Genomic DNA, 18,104 nt, shown 5'->3' with positions numbered 1-18,104 from the left:
GATACTAAGTCATTCTTTTGAGACAGTATCTCATTATTTTTGAGATACTAAGTCATTATCTTGAGATATTATCTCAATATTTTGAGATGCTAAGTCACAATTTTGAGATAGTAGCTCATTTTTTTGAGATACTAAGTCATTATTTTAAGATGCTAAGACATTATTTTGGGATACGTTTGAGACACTAAACCCTTATATTATCTCATGATTTTAAGATATTATCTCATGATTTTTAGATATTATCTCATGATTTTTAGATATCATCTCAATATTTTGAGATGCTACGTCATTGTTTTTGAGATACTTAGACATTATTCATTCTTCTGGGAGACTAAATCAGTGTTTTGAGATGACATTTCTTTTTTCTTTTTTTAATTGAAAATATAAATATAAATATCTGTATATAAAAAATAAGGAGAAAGACGAAAAATCACGAGAAAATAATGACTTGGTCTTTCAAATGAATGGCATAGCAATTTACCTAATACTGAAAACTAGCTATTTTAGAGCCGCTGTTGCCACTTGCATTTGTACAAAAGTGACGGCTGATGTTTATCAGCCAATCAGCAGTCTGCATTTTTGGACCGAGCACGCTCATTGGCTCACTGACGCTAAGACTCATGCACTGACACTTGGGGAATACTTTCCACCGTGTTGAGTTTCGGAGTCTGGAGCACAGTTCAGCTTTAAGCGTTCGTAATTAGGACTGATGGTTGTATTTGACAGTTCTGCGGCCACTGGGCTCGTATTTTTAGATATTTACGGTAAAACCGGGTCGAGGAATGGGTTTTCACAGCCCTGCTAAAGACAGACAGACCGCCGCGGCTGCGGCTGCCGCGTTCAGAAGCCTGAATGAGCCGAGGAGAGGAGAGTAGGGGGCGGGGCTAATGCCAGCAGCGCCCCGCCCACCGACCGCGAGTGACCAGACAAGCGAAAACGAGCCCGCAGGCAGCGAACTGGGCCCGAGTACTGAGCCAGGAACCAGCACCCACTGATTTATCCTTTTAGTAATACTTTTATTAACTTTATCAATGTGATCATTTTCAAAAATTACGTGTTAAAAAAAGACGTGAAATTCTGTAAACAAAAAAAAGAAATAAATAAGAAACTTAATAAATTGGGTACCTAAAAATGAGGAGCCAATTTTTTCAGAAAATGAAATAAAATTAAATCAACATAGGGCAGGACGTGGCATTCTAATACATAAATAAATAAATAAATAGGATAAAATTTAAAAAATAAATTGGGTCCTTCTAAAATGTGGCGCCAATTTATTATTTCATAAATAAATAAATAAATAAGCCAAGATCTCAGCAGGTAGGTAGTGCTTGCAGAATTACTATTAAATAAATAAATAAATAAATGGGACATTCTTAAAACTAAACATCTACAACACAAAAGGCTTTATTATGCAGTCATAAGCGTCTTGGGTAGAATGCTTATTATTTATTTATTATTATAGGTAATATGCGTAATAACGCGTTTAATTTTAATAATAATATTTAGTTTTTTGTAAATGCAGCAAATGATCATTTTATTTATTTGTTTGTTTGTTTGTTTTTATTTCCAGTGTATTTGTTTATGTTGTAGTCCGCGGGCAGGAAACCGCGCGTTCTCCCCTGCGCGCGCTCCCTCCTTTTCGCCCGGAAGGTCCCGAGCGCCTGAGGCCGTTCCGCTCCTCTGCGCCGCTCAACACCACCGAGCTCTAAATGTCCGCGAACAGCGGCGCTTTCTGCCCTTAAACCGGGAGATATCCGCGGTTCCTGCGTGAGGAGGGACGTTTGCGGGGTGAGAGAGCGGCGACCGGTTGGAGCTGCGAGGTCTGGATTTAAAACGTAAGGGCTTTAAGTGTCAGCGGGGCCTGTAAACACGAGGCTGAAGTCGGCTTCCTATTCGGCAGCTCCGTCTTGTTCGCGTTTCCCCCGTTCCACCTTAAATGGAGCGGCGGTTACATTGAGGCTCCCGAGTCGCCAGAATGGAACTGCTGCACCGTTTAAGGTGGAACGGGGGAATTCGGACAAGAAAGCTGGTGCGCGAGAAGCTTCGTCCTGTAAACACTCTCCGGCTAACAGGCTAAGGCTAATGTAGCTTAGCTTAGCGTTAGCTCGCCGTGACCCATTTTCCACCCGTGTCTTAACATTTCGAGAGTTTGCGTCGCATTTTTGTTCCGTTCGGTCTGAAAACGTCGCCTTGGCGGCTCCGCGTCTGGGTTCGGACGTTTTTATGAGCTACGGCGAAGGGAACTCGGCTTAGCTTAGCTTGCTAAGTTAGCCTAGCTCGTAAGCTATCGGTTAGCCGTTAGCATGTGGGTAGCTAGTGCGCGTGGGGGATGGGCCTGTTTGTGTGTCTGTGTTTTCCGAGGCTTTGCCGCGGGCGAGAAGCGCTGGCAAAGGCTGTGTCCCCAATAGCTCCGTGCTCCCTATGTAGGGCGCCACCCTCAGTGATCAAAAAAGTCTCTTCAGACCCTGAAAAGTGAGGGATTTGGACAGGAGTGAGCCTAAATTTAAGGTACCGCGACGCACGAACTCCTGCTTAACAGCGGGATTAACTCGTAAAGTTGCCGTAGTGCTCGTCGCTGAACCCGTTTTCTTACTAACGCAGACTCCCTTCAGCGCACCCGTGCGCCCTTAAAGGGGAAGTCCACCGAAATCTCTAAATTATTCGTGGTTGTGATGTAAACAAAACCAACTGTAGCCTATGTACTCATTTTATTCACTATCCAACAAAAACATACGTGAACCTGTATGTGCCTTCTGAGTTTTTGTGTTGATGATGGTTCTTTGTGGACTTTTCTTTTGCCTTAGAACAACATCCAAGTTCCTCTCCGCCATGCAATGTCTTTTAAAACTAGGTGATTTAGGCCAAATTCTTACTGCAAGACTTGCGTAGACCAGTGCCTCAGAGAGCAGGTCACATACTTGTGACCAAATAATGTAGTGCCTTCCTGTGAGGGAGCTTTTAGAGGTGGACGTCTGGTTCCCATCACCACCACTGTGAACAGTTCTGACTCCGTAAGTTTCTCTAGAACAGAGCATTTCACACCAAACCGCTCTGAATGACTTTATTGGCAGTGCAACCAGTAAATTATGTCGATGATTATTAATTATAGAACTTATTTTTGAAAAATCTGTGGAGTTCCCCTTTAACATTTACTGGAGAACATGCATGAGTTTGGCTCCTGTGTTCATCCACTAAAGGGGAACTACACAGGATTTTCAGAATTTGCTTAAGTCAGTCGGTATAATGGAAATAGTCAATGAAGTGCTTTGGGGTGAAATGGTTGATTTTAGAGACTCAGTATTTCTTTACAGTGGTGGTGATAGGAACCAGGGGTCATAGCTTCTACAGTGCATTTGCCGTCACATTCGCCAAACTAAACGGGCTGTAAGAAGCTTCACAGACCGGCTGGAACATAACAACATTAATACTGATCTGGCAAAAATGATCAAACTGAGCTGAACCTGATATTGGGTCAGTTTTATGGCTCAGTCTGATTTGGTCCGACTCTGAAGATCAGACACGTCTGGCGAATGGTGTTGGGTTCGTTTCTGGCTGATTCCAGGTTGTTCAGCTGTTCTTCTGTCACAGCTGCCGACTGAAAAGCTGCTCAGCGTTGATGACGGTTTGGGAATTTAGTCTAAGGAGCTGGAGAACGAACTGCCGGCTGAGCAGCAAATGGGTGGAGCTCGTTACTCTGACGTAGCAACAAGCTGCTGGTTAAGGAGCTATAATTAGGAGGAAGGAACTGAACATTAAAACATACTAATCGTCGTTCACGGCCAGTTTATTCATTTCTTACTGTATTTATTTAACTGCTGTATTAAAGCAGTAGAGCACCCTGTCACATGTTATTGCCAATAACATCACCACCTTTGGCTCGTGCCTGCGGCCGAATCACAGCCGTGATGTAATTTTGCGGTCACACACAACCTCGACTGTTCTGTTGCTTAAATATTGCATATGATCTCACAAGCCTACAGTAGGAGTGAACAGTGGCTGTGTTCCAATTGAATACAGTCGGATTACAGATTCAGACTGAGGGGTTTATTCTCACTCTGCTCAACAATCTGATGAAAATCTTCGTTTACATGCCCACTACAAGTAATCTGATGCAGAATGACGCGCATGCGTGGAGCAGCGCTTAAAATAACCGTTACCATGACGGCGAACATCACGTGACGTCCAGTCGGCGCGCTTGTTTTTAATGGCTTTAAACTGACGTCAGACTCAGAAAAACATCCTTCACATGCACTTATAAAGGAAGACGTCGTGCTCGGAGACACAAGCTGGACGTCCGTCCCACCGCCGTCTTTTAAAGCTCAGAGTATAAACCTCGTCTCCTCTGCAGACCAGTTTCAGTTCCCGCCGTGTTCAACGGTATAAACCCGTCGCTGTGACTCGACGCGCATGCGCACAGCGTTCGCACACCTTCCGATTGGAGAGTAATCGGATTCAGGCGTTTACACGGCTATTATTCTTCTGTTTAACGGATTATTTTGAGGTTTACCCACCTCGTTCAATCGGATAGAAACTGTATTCCGATATGGCCTCAATCGGATTAGTCTATTCCGACTGAGGTGTCTACATGGACGTATTCCATTCCAATTGAGCTATTAGTCGGATTATTAACTGATTATCAGGCTGCATGTAAACGTGGCTAGTGTGACTCATATCATGTTACCGTAGTTAAAAGTATTTTTCTGAAATTTCATAGACGGACGCAATTCGCTAGTAGAGCCACATCTAAAATATGCAGAAAGTGATTTTATTCAACACTTCGCGCTGCTCTAAATCAATTATGTGGACTAATGGTGCTCTGTTTGTACCGAGTGGTTGTTCGATGTTCTTGAAGCACTGGCGATATCCGAGGAATGTTCAGAGAAGCGCGTTTCTTTTTTCAGAATAACAATAAAATGATATCGCCCACCTCTAGAAGAAAGTTAGGTTAAGTACAAATGCACATATCATGATTTATTTATTTATTTATTTGTTTGTGGCTGGTTCAAATTCTAGTCAAACTGACTAATTTCTAATTATTTTCCTAATTATGAGCCTTTTTTTTAAAAACCTGAAGCTTACACTGTGTGAGCTAAATGAACGCATAGAATCACTATTAGAAGCACTTTCTATTGGCCAAAGTCACCATAGAAATAATGTTATTTGCTCTTTAATCTCTTATTCTCCAGGGTATATTTTGTGTTTTTCCGTTTGAATTTACGTGAACAAATCATAAGGCAAATTATTCAGTAGCTGCATTAAATAAATGCAAGTTTTTATTTATTTATTTTAAAGCTCCCCTCAAATGAACAGAACATGTTTCATGATCACACATCGCTGTACGCTTACAATTTAATATAAGGCCACAAATCTCAGACGCTCTTTGTGTTATTTTATTAAAGTAATGTTTCCAGAGCAGATCACTGAAGAGACGCCGTCTGTTTATAGTTTAGAGCCCAGATTTGGGCAAAAACGGGTCGACTTTCAGTAGAAAAACAAAGTTCAGCTTCTTTTATTATAAGGGTTTAAAATGGCATCACAGTCTATTAGACTGGAGAGAAGAGCTACAGCCTCACACGACGCCCAGCTTCTGAATGGAGCTTATGGAATATGAACGTTATGAAGAACATGACCAAGTGCGCTTTGAAGCCACCGGTGGTCTCGAGGAGTTTAAGAGGATAACCGGCCAAACTAGCATTCATGAATGGAAAAATCAGATGCTTATTTATGTAACATAGGCTCCGTTTACACAGCAGGTCAAAGTGGCCCAAATCTGATTTTCTCACCAAATCCGATTTGTTTTGGTTTGGCTGTTCACACAATCTTTTAAATGTGACCTCTATGCGACATCAGTCTGAACAGATCGCGCTTCCAGACCGACCCGTATGCGCAAAAGAACAATACTTGGCTCGTCCAGAGGTAAACAATCAGAAAACTAGTCACTCCCGGTTTCGTCTTCACCGGCATCGCAGGAGCGATTATGAAGTTCCAGTGGTTGACAGCTGGACTCATCACCCCCAGTATGTTCGAGTTTGCTGTAAAAAGGGCACGTTATTCGGCCAGGTTCACTTCTTCGGTTCGGGTCCTCGGATTGTCTAGACTGTTCGAAACCTCTTCAAACACCGAGCGGCTGCGATGAGTCTCTTCTCATTTTTTTGGTACAGAAACATCAGCCTGAATATTTACGAGTCTCAGCGGCGCGAAGTGATAACAAATGTCGAGTTGTCCTGACGTAAAAGTCGCGTGAATTCCGATCTGACTGTTCTGACTGAGTCAGATTCCAGTACCACATATGGAAGCGTCTCAAATGGGAGGCCACTTTTGCCTGCCGTGTAAACGTAGCCATAAAGACCACGAAGTGCTAGATGGAAAACGAGGCAGCTGGCGGTTTAACACAGTCGTTCGATATTTTAGTAAAGGTGTAGTAACACAACTCAAATTCGGTCGCTTGTTGGTTAACGGCTTGATATCAGCGGTCAAATCAGGTGTTAAGATGATGTAATATGATTAGTTGCATCAATGTGATGAGTTTGCTGTCTAACAATTTGGCGGTTTATCCTGTGGTAATGTGTTGAAACACTGAACCACATAGTTGAGATAGTTGAGCTGTATCAAAAGGCTTTCCATCTGTCTGGCATCATTACCCACAATGCAGCTTCATTACCTCCTGCTTGAATCCACTCATAACCTCTCATCGTCTCTGTTTTGATCTCCGCCTTTAAAATTAATATATGTAAAAGATCTCGGTTTTGCTTGGCTGCCCTGTAAAGTGCCTCGTTCAAGAAGCGGTCCAGACAGAAACACTGCTTATAACTTCAGTGTGAGTGGGCGGAGCTAGACGGCCATAGGCTGAATAGGTTTATGTGTGGCTGTTTATAATGATAAGTAATGAGATAAAGGCATAACTGATCCAGCAAAAGTTTTTTTTTTAAACATTTTTTAATTTTTTAAAGCACATTTTCAGTATATTTGAGTGCACTGAGTTGATTTTATTTGATTTGTAGTTGTACTGATGACCAACGAAAGTGTGAAATCAAATTTTTTTTTTTTTATTCTGTAAAGCACTTTGAGTTGCATGTATGTATGAAAGGTGCTATACAAATAAAGATTATTATTATTATTATTATAATGGCTGAGATTCCCAGCTGCGTTATTATTTTCATGTTCCAAACTGCATACTAGCTAAATTACTAAACTAACTAAATACTATGCAAAAAAAATAAAAAAATAGAGCATATTCCATTAGAAGTGCACTAGTGTCACAGGTGAAGTACAGAAGTTTGTGGTTTGGGACGCAGCGTTAGATCAGCCAATGGGATGCATTCAACAGCTACGATGGCTGGTAATAGCTTCACTGCATATGAGCTGCTCGGTAACAAACAGCTCCAAGTGAAGGTTTGAGGTGTTTGTTGATTAAGGATCATTTATTGAGGTAAATTGATGCATGTTGGCTTCGTGTTTGCCAACTTGCGAAATGCGTCCTGTGTTTAATGCGCTTCAGTGTAACTGCAGCACCTTTTAAGGTGGAACATTAAATTCAGATAAGCTGGTGAAGCCGTTTTGAGCTCCATATTTATGCGTGAGTTTATTATCCAAGAGCTTTGACAGCCACTCTTAGTAGTTTTTATAAAACATCGTGCCCTGAAATGTTCTGAACTCGAGACGTGCAGGTCCTGGTGTCTCCTGGAAGCACATCTAAAGCATCTACATGTCTTTTTAGTGCTCATTCCAGTCATTGTGGCTTGGTTTTTATCCATATGCTATGTTACGAGCTAACAAAGTGTCAGAGAAACAGATGGACTACAGTCTGTAACTGTAGAACTACAAAGTGCAGCTATACAGTAAGTGGAGCTGATAAAATGGACAGAGAGCGTAGAAACAAGGAGGTGGTCATGATGTTATTCCTGATCGGTGTAAGTAAAAGTCATCGGAGCTGGTGACTGTCCACCTTTATGCAAACTGATTGCATGATACTTTGTTAACTGACCGTAGGTAAAATTGAGCTGCTGTAAACACACTCCCCCTCACTCCATTTAGGCTATCAATGACAGATGGCGGGTAGTTATTATGTTCCGTCTTTATTTTGTCAGGCTAGGCTTCGTAGCCACATTAAACAGAAGGCAGAAGCCGTTTGAAAGTGCTCCAGAGGACCAGCCCGGCCTGACTGACTTGGAAACGTAGGATGAATGAATGATGTGGTTTCTCGTGTGCGGTTTATAATCTGTAATTTGATCAGCGACGTAGGGGAACAGTTGTTTGAGTGACCCAATTTCTCTCGCTGACACTCTTATGAGCTGCTACCACACGGTTTCACTGTAACGCTGAGGTACGACTTTAAAAGCAAGATACTGTGGCGCATAAGGTGTTACGACGTGGGATCAAACGATCAGATTATATCTGACCTTTTAATCACAGTTCGCTTTGCTGTTTGTACTGTGTACACGTAAGAGCTGAGGCTTGTGGTTGTTCTATGGAGCTCTACCAGTGAGTGACCAGTTAAATCAGTTGTGCGTCCTGCAAAATGCTTTTTTTTTGGTCATATTATTATTTTACTGAAAACTGTCACTTTCTCTTTTTTTTTTCTCACAATCAGGTTGAAGAATTCTGTTCTGCTCCCATGGATAGCGAGGGTGTGAGCAAATGATCCACTCTTGATCTCATGGTAAGTTCCACATACAGTTGTTCACCTTCCTAGAGGTTCTCTGCGTTCATTATAAGTCTAATTTATGGAGTAAATAATGTGAGCATTTTGAAATTAGCAGCTCAGAAACATCAAACGGTCTCATATTTAAAGTTGAATTGCACCGATTTAAAAAAAAATTGTGTAGTTCAGGCTTTGAGGTATAAACAGAGCCATTCAGAGTGGTTTGGTGTGAAACTTGCAGACTCAGGTTTCTTTACAGTGGTGGTGATGGGAACCAGGATTCCCCTTGACTACAACACTAATATAGCCATTTCACTCACTATCCAAAACCGCCAGTGAATCTATGTGTCTTCTGAGTTTTATATGTGATGTTGATGATGGTAAAATAGTGGTTTAATCTGAAAAAAACAAGTTTTCTTTGGGGACTATTTTGCCTTAGAACATCCTGCATGTATGCCTTCTCCATTAATAGATTAAAATAAATGGATTAAATATGTATTACACCAAATATTAGACATCAGCCAGTGTATTCAGTAATGGCTTTCTGTGAAGGAGCTTTTAGAGGTGGACGTCTGGTTCCCATCACCACCACTGTGAACAGTTCTGACTCGCCTTGTCTACACACTTAAAGATGGTTCATCAAGGGTTCTTTAGTAACGGAAAAGGTTCCATATAGAACCTTGAACCCATTGCTTGATTAAGGGATTATTTGCATTATGAAATGGATCTTCAGATTAATGGAGAATGTGCTGTAGATGGTTCACCAGTTAGTGAGCTTTAGAAGTATTAAAATATGGACTGTTTGCTTAGTCATTCAGGCATACAATAGAAAGGCACATCTGTGTCAGACTCTGCTGGAGGTTCGTAACTTTGTCATTCACGCTAACAGTAGCAGTAACTGAGCTGCAGATTTCTGAGCAAATCTAAGACTCCGCTGCTGCTTAATGCAACGGACCCACAAAGATGCACCGCAGGTGGGGCTAGTGGACGTACAGTCCCAGATAGGGGACTGATATGCTAAAGGCTACACCAAGACTAAAGGCCGTCATTACCCCAAGAGACTGGCATTTCCTTCCGTATGTCTCACTAACGTTCCCTCCCTCAGTAACCAGCTGGGCTAAGATTCAACTCTGAGCGGCAGATGAGTGGTTATTGTTATATTATAAGCGTGGCTCAGCCGCTGAGGTGAATAGCTAAAGTTAGCGTGTTTTGTGCCACTTGTAGGTTGTGGTTTGGTTAGTGTAGTGGTTAACACCTCTGCCTTCTACACTGTAGACTGGGGTTCAATCGCCACCAGGGCAAAACACCCTACACTATACCAATAAGAGTCCTTGGGCAAGACTCCTAACACCGCCTTGGCCTCCCTGTGTAAAATGATCCAATTGTAAGTCGCTCTGGATAAGAGCGTCAGCCAAATGCCGTAAATGTAAATGTATTATCCGGTGTATTTGTGATATCGGTGGAGTAGTAGCTTAGGAAAAGTTCCAACTGGTCTGTCACCCATTACTACTGCCTTTGCATAAAATGCTGGAGTTACAGATTTTGCCATGAGCATTTTTTATCGCTGCTTGTTGGCTCTGCACGCCATAATGTTAATGAGGTCCGTCTACGGATGAAGGTTCTTCATAATATCAGTCTTTGGTGTCTGTATCCCCATCACTGCTACCGCTACTGTGTTGATTTGTAAACATCGGTGCCAGCAGTTTTTCAGTCTTTCAGTTTTTTTTTCCTTTCCGAAACAACCACCGCAGCTTTCTCCAACTCCAGACTGACACGTGATTGACCTTTATTTCCATGATACAGTGGAATTTAATCAGGCCCAATTTTTCACTGATCTCTCTGGGTAAAGGACTGTGTGGTGTGTATGAGCCTTCTGTGCAATCATGTGTATAACATGCAAACCAAGACGACTACACACAGGTCAAAAGTGTTAAATGTGCAGTAAAAGCTGTGTTGTGATTCTGAGAGCTTGTAAATAGTGTAATGTCCACTAAGCATAGAGAAGCTGAATTCACAAGTTAGAGGAGGTGTCTACCAACTTTTGAACAGATCACTGTTGTCGGAAGAAAAATCTCCAAAATAGTAATTTTACAGGAGAAGGAAAAAAAACATACCTTACTTTTAATGCAAGTCAATGGACCAGTGTGAAGAACAAGATGCACTTTATGAAAAACAACAAAAAACTGAAAAACAGAAGAAAATGGAGATATGAGGTTGTTCCGACAGCAGTGATATGTACACGAATAGCCTGTAGCTGGGCCTGAACAGGTTTTTTATTTTTTTGATGACCAGAACATTAAGCTTTGCCTGCTTAAAGCCTCACCTCTTAATATAGTGAGCCAGACTGCCAGTAAGTTGTGGTTGTGATGTCACAAAACATGGAGATACGGTTCCCTCTGATTGGTCTACCATATCTAGACAGTTCTTAAATTCTACATTATTCGGTTAAATTTTCCCTCTTACAACTAGATGTTTTTGATAATGTAGGCCAGGGGTCTTGTAATGTAAGGTCCAGTTAGAGAAAATGTCCTCAAGCAAATGTCCAGAACATCGCAATGGCTAGCTTGCATCATGATTGTTTCATATGCTGTTTACTGAAGTAGCTTAGTAGTTACATTAACACCTTATGCAGTCAGCAACTGAATGTCGAATCAAATCCAGTTCAGTGACATTTCAACAACATTTACTGTCAGTTTTCTCTTTTGAGATCACGTCATGTGGAATAACTTCCCTCTGACTCACTTTCTTCTCTGACTGCTGTTTCCTGTCTCGTCCCTCCCCTGTGTGCGCACCACTCACATGAATCTCAGTGCTCATAGTTTTGCACAGATCTGATTGGCTGGGTAGCGTCACGTGATATTTACAGCGAATGCGATTGGTCTGTGAGTCTCCCGAGCTGCTAAAGCTACTGTAAAGGCTAGAAAAGTTATGCCGATTAAAAATAAGACCACTCTGTCGATAAAGTAAATAATTCTCCTTAGTTTATCGGTTCTAGGCCCAGGCCCATATAGGGGAGCGCCTGGGTCCGCACATGGACCACAATCCGCCTGTTAGTGATCTCTGATGTAAGCTATAATTCTTCTTCTTCTTTCGGCTGCTCCCTTTAGGGGTCGCCACAGCGAATCATCTGCCTCCATCTTGCCCTATCCACTGCCTCCTCTACTTTCACACCAACCATCTCCATGTCCACCTTCACTACATCCATAAACCTTCTCTGAGGTCTACCTCTTCTCCTTCTACCCGGCAGCTCCATCTCCAACATTCTTTGACCAATATATCCACTATTCCTCCTCAACACATGTCCAAACCATCTCAACCTGGCCTCTCTGGCTTTATCTCCAAACTGCTCCACCTTCACTGTCCCTCTGATCTGCTCTAATTTAAAAAAAAAATTGCAGCTCTTGCGATTTGAAAATCGCCCTCCATTAGATTGCGAATTTGATATAAAAACGATGAATCTTTCAGCCGTACCTGTAGCTCCTGCGTTGCTGCAGTTTATTAGAGGCTCTAACCCATTCATCGTTGGTCAGATATCAGACATTGTTTGGACGGTGGATCATTCTGAGCACAGCAGTGTTTTTTTACACCTCAGTGTCACTGCTAGGCCACCACTCGAAAATATCCAGCCAAAAGTGGTTCTGTGGTCAGAAACGTTCCGTTTATTGAGAGCTACAGGATGGCAGACACCAGCAGGTGAACTACAGTCTCTTGACTGTACAGCTACAAGGTTTGGGCTTCTAATAAAGTGGCCAGTGAGCATGTATGTGTGCGATCTCATCCAGACACGTCGTAAGGCCGCGTTGGACCAGGGCTGAACGATGCTTTAAGCAGCTTTGCCGGATACTTCATCAGGTCCCAGCCAGAGTTTGTGCTTAGATGGGTTAATGCGCTTAATCTCAGGAGTTGTAAACAGACGTGGACGTTTGAGTACAGTGTCATTTGGGGTCATCCTCCGTTTGGAGTGGGAATTCAGGTGGATACGTTTTCATCTCAAAACTAAATCATCTAAACATGTCTACGATCATCTCCTGGTGTCATATATGCTAAAAGGAGCTTAATTCCAAACCTATTTTACCGTCTCTGGTGTTGTATGAATATGGTGTAACACCAGTGACGGTGACTCCAGTGACATTCTTGTTAAAACTGAGGACTTTGGAAACCGGCTGACTCGCTGGCGATCAGCTGGCCTTGTGCAACTATCCAAAATCAGGAATGAAAATGATGTCACTGTCGTTATTTAGACAAGATTTTGATTACCAGCCTTGAATGCACAAAACACCAGTGACCCATAGAAGTTATGAGATGCCTGATAAACAAAATTATTAATAACTTAATGAAGTATAGTGAGCGGAGTGTGACTCACATTCTCAGGCCGTGAGATACTTCCTCTCTGATGAGCCTCGAGCCAAAGAAGCCGTTTAATAGAGCAGAGAATGCTGTTAAAATGTCCTGATCACAGCAGTGACCAAAATCTCTGTGACAAATGTATTTTTAAATGTAGTGTAACGTTAATAATAAAGTAAACATGAGTCTGTTTCATACAAATTCCTAAGCTAAATCTCTTAAAAATAGTTTTATATTAAAAATGGATTTTTAAAATTTTTTTTTATGGACTAGCTGTTTTACAGATGCAGAGCGATTATGAAAAGATGATAAAGGACAAATATGAGAATCATAAGGGAAAGTATTATTTGATCTTGGCTCAACAGTGGAAATGTACATACCCACTTTTGGAGCTGTGCCTAATATTTTAAGCATCTTTTTAAGCCCTGCAACCTTTGTGACACGGTTTCCCCGCTCCAAGTGAAGAATGGCCCAAATAGGATTCACATAGAATCTTTTTCATTGAAGTTTCATTGAAGTTATTAGGTTTATAGGCCAAGATTATGGAAAAGGTTAATTTTATGTTCCCTTTCCTCCCCAATCCATACATGTGGAATCCAAGCTGAAAAGGAGCTGATTTAGATATACATGCACATGCATGATATAAAAACACGCAAATGTTATGAAGATAAAATGTAGGATATGAACCATTTAGGATGCGATATACACGTACTCGCCACTTTATTAGGTACAATTTCTTGTTCAGTTGCTTATTAACGCAAATAGCGAATCAGCCAATCACATGCATTTAGGTATGTAGAGGTGGTCAAGAACTTACTGAAGTGCAGACCGAGCATCAGAACGGGGAAGAACATCCATCTCTAGGGTTTACAGAGAACGGTCAGTAAAAGAGGAAATATCCAGTGAGCGGTCAGTTGTGTGGACGAAAATGCCTTGTTGATGTGAGAGGTCAGAGGAGAATGGGCAGACTGGTTCCAGATGATAGAAAGGCGACAGGAACTCAAATAACCAACCAGAATCACTGAGGAACGTTTCCAACACCTTGTTGAAAGTCTGCCACGAAGAATTAAGGCAGTTCTGAAGGCAAAAGGGGGTCCAACCTTTTACTAGCAAGGTGTACCTGATAAAGTGGCCGGTGAGTGTAAATGAACATAAACAGCCACCAACTGACATGCAAATTCTGTCTTACTAATTGCTGGCTACTAACTTCCATTCACTCTTTACCAGACTGGCATGTACGATTAAGCAAAAGAGAATTTTCAAAGTTCTCTGTTCACAAACACCTCATTCTGTTATCTTTTATGTGAAGAGTTTTAGAAGTGCTGCTGGCTAGAATGCGTACAGTACACAGCCTCTACCAAGGAGCTGTAATTAATTCCACTCGCAAGTGAACGAGTGGAAATTTGCCTTCGGCCAGGGGCACCCAACGAGACACGAGAGCAAGATTCGCTCTCCATTGTTCTCTTCAGTTTTTGTTCAGAAACTTGCTTTGGTTGAGCGTGACTGAGCATTGGAGCCCAGTACAGGGACAATTATATGAAGTTAAAGGAAGGTGAGGTGTCATCTGCATACGATGTATTCGATACTAGGTTCTGCTTTCTCTAGAGATGTGATGTTGTTGCTATAGAGATTATGGTATGCATTCATTTGTTGGGTATTGTTTGCAGTCTTTTGTGATATTAGGTATGAAAGAGGTTGCATTGTGGTTAGTGATCGCTTCCTTCCAGTGTAATGGTTCATGACTTGAATGTGGATGTAATGTGCGTTTCTTTTTCTCTCCCAGGCTTCCCTCTTGCCCTGACGTCTTGGTTTAACCAGGATCCAAAATGAGCATAAGCAGCGATGAAGTCAACTTCCTGGTGTACAGATACCTGCAGGAGTCGGGTAAGAGACTGCTCCTGAACAGACTGAGTCTAGGCTTAAAAGCTTAGCCCCTGTGTAAGACCAGGATTTCTCATGCCCTTTACTTCCACAGGCCCTTTACACCCTCAGTAGCTCAGTGAATGTGCTGCTTCTAAAAGAGAACAACTGTCCATCTGCTCTCATTGGACAGGAACACTGGTATAGAGGCTGTAGCAGTTATTGCTCTTCTGTGTGAAGCCCCACAGCAGTTTATAGGCATTGATAGTTGACTTGCAACCCTTATCGGAAGAAAATCAGGCAATGGATTCATGGATAAAAGGCTCTGAACTTGCTGTGGGGTTGACGGTGACCCTGTTTACGGTTCATTTCATGCGCCTTGTGTATGGATGGATTCTAACCACGTGTGTTTAAATGCGTCTTCAGTTAACTGCTCACTTCTTCATTCTATCCAATGATAGAGCGCCACTCTACGTGATGCTTAAGCAATAGAACAGTCGAGGTTGTGTGTTATCGTGAAATAACATCACGGCTGTGATTTAGTCGCTGTAGATCGACACAGCCATGGCGTTATTGGCGGAAACGCACGACCTGGAGTGCTTTACTGCTTTAATACAACAGGTAAATAAATACAGTAAGAGATGAATAAACTGGCCGTGAACGACGTTTAGTATTTTTTAATGTTCAGTTCCTTCCTCCTAATTAGAGCTCCTTAACCAGCTGCTTGTTGCTACGTCAGAGTAACGAGCTCCGCCCACTCGCTGCTCAGCCGACAGTTCGTTCTTCAGCTCCTTACACTGAATTCCCAAACTGTCGTCACCACTGAGCAGCTGTTTTGTTTATTATTGGGTCAGTTTTACGGCTCTGTCTGATTCGGTCCGACTCTGAAGATCAGACCACACGTTTGGTGAATGGTGGTGTTCATTTCTGGCTGATTCCAGGTTGTTCAGATGTTCTTCTGTCACAGCTGCCGACTGAAAAGCTGCTCAGTGGTGACGACAGTTTGGGAATTTAGTGTCGTCTCGTCTTCAGTGTCGGACCAAATCGGCTGTCGGTCAGATGTGGTCTTTAGCGTCCATTTTCTGTTTGTGGCAAAGTAAGAAGTAAAAATGTTTAAATGGCTTGAGCGTCTCCTACAGCTGTCAAAGTCGTTGCTTAGCAACGGCGTCTCAGTGGAATGATGGTGTTTGTGAAATAACAGCACGGTTAAAACGCTTCTCAACCAATCAGCTTCCGTGGCCAGAACTAACCTAAAAACCGTGATGCAAACCAAACCGTGGGCCCGCTGTACTGTTGTGTATCTTTAGGCTGCTGTACTAAAATATACATTCTGTGTCGTTTATTGCATTCGTTACTCTACGTAAACAAATGTGCCAATTTTCTGAGATGTTAATTCCGTATCTACTGGTTATTTTTCATTTTTATAGAAACGTATACATCAGCCTCGGCCCGGAATCGGCCTGCGTTGGTGTCTCCCTTCCTGAGGTGATTTAAGTGACTGGATTGCAGTCTTTTTAATAGCATGTCTCGGGTGCGTTTATATATGCATTCTCATGTGGTTAATCTCTAATCCGGTTGTAATCCTGATGCTCGAGACACGGTAAACGGCCATGTGTGAACAGCATCAGTGTGTTTCATGGGTCAGAGTTCAATAGTAAAGACTCGCTAATTGTCCAGCCCCCTGCAAATATGTATCAGATTAGCGAAACCTGTCACTGACCTGCCAGTGGACTCTCGGCCCCCCGTGGCTGCCCCCTCCTGCTCTCTCTCGAACAAGAACTAGATTATTAGCGTGCCACCAAATGGCCTCTTGTTGGTAATGTGCTAGATTTCTTGTCTCTTGTCTTAGAGGTTTTGTGCATATACACACATTTCCTTGTGATATAGAAGACCTCACCTTGGGAAAGAGTCTGTAAAACATCCAAAGTTTACCGTCATGCCTAATAATCTTGGGTAGGTCTAGGCTGTCAATCATCTATGGTTTTTCCACATGGTTTTTAGTGTAAATGGTTTATTTATTTATTTAAAGATTAGATTAATATTAAGTCCCACAACAGGGAATTTTCACCTCCGCAATCCAACCCATCTGTGAAGTGAAACACCGCACACACACCCTAGGGCGGCGGTGGGCAGCCCTATCCGCAGCGCCCAGGGAGCAGTTGAGGGTTAGGTGCCTCGCTCAAGGACAACTCAGTCACGTGCTGTCGGCTCTGGGGATTTTTAATATATTTTTAAACGATATATTTAATAAAATTACATGTTAAATAAAGTAATAATGAGTAACCCTACAGCTTTAGAACTACTTCACCTGTCGGTATGTGTTGCTTTTCATGAGCTCCTTCTTGTGTAGATTCATAGCTGCTTGTGTGCTCATTGCGCTCCCTGCTGAAGAAACGTCAGGCTGCAAGTGGTTTCCAAAGCCATGTCTTTGTGTCCACATTAAAAAAAGAGGCATTTTTCATTGACTGGAGTGTTCATAATTCAGCTAACCACAAGCGCACTGGAGCTGTGCAGAAACTACTGCACATTTTACTATAACTATTTAAATCAGAACAATAAATTGCAGCAAAGATGCCGGGGAATTTGCTCTATCGTTGCATTTTAAAGGCTGTGCTTTGGGCTGTGCTTTAACAGTAAATGTGAATATAGCATTATGTATAGACATTATTCCCTTTTCTGATCTGGTTTTCCAGCTGTAGACAGCGATCAGATGAACTTTCTCCCCAGGTTAGAGGTAACTGTTCTAGAGTAAGACCCAGTCACGTTAGCTTGGCTGTTGTGTTGTGAATCACTATGAAACATGTTGAAGTTCAAAACCATGGCGGCTTTTCATTTTGGTTCCGTTTACTCCAGCTGAACTTAACCTAAAGTAGAACAAGAAGAAGGAGAAGAATCATGCAGTAAAGCTGGCATTACAGTGCTTAGCAGAGACAGCTAACAGGTAGCTTCTTAAACACACTCTCTCAGTCTTTCTCTCTCTCACTCTTTCTCTCACTCTCTCTGTCTCTTTCACTCTTTCTCTCTCTCACTCCCTTTCACTCTCTCTCCCACTCCCCCCTCTCGCTCTCCCTCTCAGTATTGGGGCACACTTCTTAAACACAGACTCCAGTTTCCCAGACTATTTACATGCTGTTTTTTGGAAAATGAGTCCTCTCTAATTTTCTTTCAGTGGTTTTCCCAAAACAGTGAATTCTGACTTTTACACTTCGCTGTCTGGTTACTTGTCCATTTATGGTATCAGACGTTTTCGGCAATAAGT

The 18,104-nt window shown here is 42.2% G+C and overlaps 1 protein-coding gene across 1 annotated transcript in view; it reads left to right on the top strand.

The window, feature by feature from the left end:
* Window positions 1-1,654: 1,654 nt before the first annotated feature.
* The window catches only part of tbl1xr1b (tbl1x receptor 1b), a 27,737-nt gene continuing 11,287 nt past the window's right edge, over window positions 1,655-18,104 (top strand). Inside the window, exons 1-3 of the mRNA XM_017714662.2 lie at window positions 1,655-1,835; window positions 8,591-8,659; window positions 14,769-14,869. Of these exons, the coding sequence (XP_017570151.1) occupies window positions 14,812-14,869 (58 nt within the window). The 5' untranslated portion in view covers window positions 1,655-1,835; window positions 8,591-8,659; window positions 14,769-14,811. The remainder of the gene's footprint in view (window positions 1,836-8,590; window positions 8,660-14,768; window positions 14,870-18,104) is intronic.

This window comes from Pygocentrus nattereri, chromosome 2 (genome assembly GCF_015220715.1).
Source record: "Pygocentrus nattereri isolate fPygNat1 chromosome 2, fPygNat1.pri, whole genome shotgun sequence".
Taxonomy (NCBI): Eukaryota; Metazoa; Chordata; class Actinopteri; order Characiformes; family Serrasalmidae; genus Pygocentrus; species Pygocentrus nattereri.
The sequence above is the reverse complement of the archived record's forward strand: the minus strand, read 5'-3'. Positions and strand labels throughout refer to the sequence as shown.